This window comes from Triticum urartu, chromosome 4 (genome assembly GCF_003073215.2).
Source record: "Triticum urartu cultivar G1812 chromosome 4, Tu2.1, whole genome shotgun sequence".
Taxonomy (NCBI): domain Eukaryota; kingdom Viridiplantae; phylum Streptophyta; class Magnoliopsida; order Poales; family Poaceae; genus Triticum; species Triticum urartu.
The window spans coordinates 31,241,360-31,244,272 of NC_053025.1; the positions used below are offsets into that span (position 1 = coordinate 31,241,360).

The 2,913-nt window shown below is 46.0% G+C and overlaps 1 protein-coding gene across 1 annotated transcript; it reads right to left on the bottom strand.

The window, feature by feature from the left end:
- Positions 1–752: 752 nt before the first annotated feature.
- LOC125550442 (transcription factor MYB52-like) lies at positions 753–2,656 on the bottom strand. The gene is made up of 3 exons (XM_048713440.1): positions 2,200–2,656; positions 1,341–1,778; positions 753–1,232 (listed from the first exon to the last, which is right to left on the bottom strand). Exons 1-3 carry the CDS (start codon positions 2,312–2,314, stop codon positions 1,063–1,065), a joined length of 723 nt encoding a protein of 240 aa, XP_048569397.1. The 5' UTR covers positions 2,315–2,656; the 3' UTR covers positions 753–1,062.
- Between the last annotated feature and the right edge of the window lie 257 nt (positions 2,657–2,913).

Genomic DNA, 2,913 nt, shown 5'->3' on the forward strand with positions numbered 1-2,913 from the left:
GGTAATTTTAGAGAACTCATTACAAGCAAGTGAAATCCAATCTATGGATGGCACCGTTGTGGTACATTACCACATGACATAGAGGGGGTGGTCATAAACGCCTATACCGGAATACCGGAATCAACAAACCACATATGATAAAATCGTAATAATAGAATATGATCCTAGCATACATAAGCACACACATCCTTCTAGTAACGCGTACTAAAGGCTCCGTGAGTGTCAAGTTTAGTGAAAGTCACCTCCATCTTTAATGAGACATAGAGAGCAACAAAAATGAGGTTCAATCTCTGATGGACTGCCATTCCCTGGAGAGTTTATGTTGCCGCAGTCATTTTAACTGTTTGTAGGTTATCAACAGCTATGCCGATATAGCCTTAGCTGTTTTGTGATCTTGGCAGACAGACGAGTCTAGCTCGTGCTGTTCTGCCAGGATTGTGCATCTTTTTATTTCCTTTTGCTGCTTCTAGTCCCTGGTAGTTGTAACAAAAGACAAGTGGTTCTGATATATGGAAAGCGGAGAGGGGGCTCTCTTTATCAAAAAATAATAATCTCTGATGGACTCGCGGGTACAATATACAAGGGGACTATTCTGTTATCTTTGACAGTGGAAGGTCCTAGGGGAAAAACTATCTCATGACTGATTAAAAACCCATAATAACCAATAATCAAACAGATTAAATGACTTATTAAAACATAAAAAAACATCCCATGACTGATTAAAACCCCATAATAACCAATAATTAAACATATTAAATGAGAACAAAAAATGTTTATTATTAATTAAATTTACAAATGATGAGAGAAAAGCCTCGTTCTCCATATCTCACGAAGAACTCTGCATGGACGGGCATATACATGCATGTGTGCGTACATCAATAAATTAAATGTACATGTCATATATATACTTTTGCATTTCGCTTAGCTTCCTCTATAAGTATATTTGGTGTTAGATTGCTACAGATGTAGCATGGCCCGGCCTCCTCACAAAGCATTACAAGCTGCTTTGGATGCACCACCCCTAGTTAAATACTGACCCATAACACATATAGATAAGATAAATCACTGACGAGAAGTCCCAACCTCCATGAAATCTATGAGCGACACCTGCCCTTCGGCTTGCTGATCGTCGTCGTCGTCCCGGTTCTCCTCGATGCTCGAGCCGCACTTGGTGTCGCTCGAGCTCACGTTCACCTGGAGGAAATCGTAGAACTCCACCGATCTATTCGTATCTGCAAAACAAACCCTAATTGACTCATTCCAGACATACAAGCTAAACTGATGGGAGAACGCTCTGTATACTAGAACCCTGCATGCATGCAATGGATCAATCATTTCACCTTCATTCGTGGATGAGCAGTAACCCTCCTTGCTACTGTGATGGCTGATCGCGAAGGGGGCAGCAAATTCTCTGCGGTACTTGTGGAGCAAGGCGGCCATGGTATTCGTCTCCGGAAGTCTCGGCTTCTCGCCGCCCGTGGTGTTCTTAGGGCTCTCGTCTTTCTCGGCACCGGCGGTGGTGGTGGAGGCGGCGGCGGGCGTGGCACGTCTGTTGGACGACAGCCTCATCCGCTCCCTGCACCGGCGCGCCATGATCACATGCCAGTGGTTCTTGACGGCGTTGTCGGTGCGGCCCGGGAAGAGCCTCGCGATGACGGCCCACCGGTTGCCATGGACGCGGTGCGAGGCCAGGAGCAGCTCCTCCTCCTCCTCCGAGAAGGGGCTCCGGTTGATCCTCGGGTCCAGCTGGTTGAACCACCTCAGCCTGCAGCTCTTCCCTGAGAAATCACAGACACAACAGGTCATTTTCCATGGGTTTTCTCGTTAATTAATCATCTAAGAAGCTTAGGCGATGTGCTTGCAACGACACCATGGATAGATAGCTTGTGCGCGATAGATGAATTAGGAACCAAGAAAGGTAAAATTAACTCTCTAAGTGGCTAGCAAGCTAGTAGATAAAATTGCTCCACAAGTGATAGAGATGCCATATGCACATCAAGGTGAGCATGACACCCTAACAAATCGAAATTCTCTCGTGGACTAATTAACAAGAAATCCCCCAAAAGTCAGATAAGCTTAACGGAACCGGATTGCGCCTTAACGGAACACAAAGTACACCTAATTAGCCAATAAGAGAGATTCATTAATTCCACAGATGATCGGTTGATGATCATGCATGCATACATGCATGTCTCGTACCTGATCGGCCCTGGAGCTTCTCGGCGATGGCGTTCCAGTTGTGCGGCCCGTACCGCGCGACGAGCTCCTTGAGCCTCTCGTCCTCCGACGGCCTCCAGTGGCCTCTGGTGCACATCCTCCCTCGATCGATCGCCCAAATAAGCAACAAATCTCTCTAACCTCTATGGATCCCTCTAGCTAGCTATCTCTTAAATATATAATTAGATTTGAAAAGCTAGCTGCACATAAACAGCAGCAAAAGAATGAACTAACTAACTAAAGCTAGTTTAAGACCAAGATCGATCGATTCGAGGGCCACTGGAGAGAGATGAACAAGATGCAAAGAGAGAGAAGGGAAGAGAAGAGACAAAGATCGGCAGGATGAGAAGAGGCAAGAGAAAGATAAGAGGTGGGGGATATATAGATAGATAGAAAGGTGGGGAGAGGGGGCCAAGGGAAAGTGATGAGCAGGCAGTTTCTCTCTCTGTCTAACTGGCCAACCCCAGCGAGCTCTCGTTATTGTTGATCGGTTAGTGAGGGAGAAGATAGCGAGTTGGGAGATGGTTACACCGGAGTTAGTTTGATGCTACGTGTGCGCTAACGGGTGGTTTTGTACGTTAAGCTTCGCGAGAGGGGAATAGAAAATGTTAGTTACATGCTATCTATAGCTAGAGCTAGCTAGGTCCACAAGATCAACGAACTAATCTGCAGTGTCTCGCCACCAGTTACATTTGC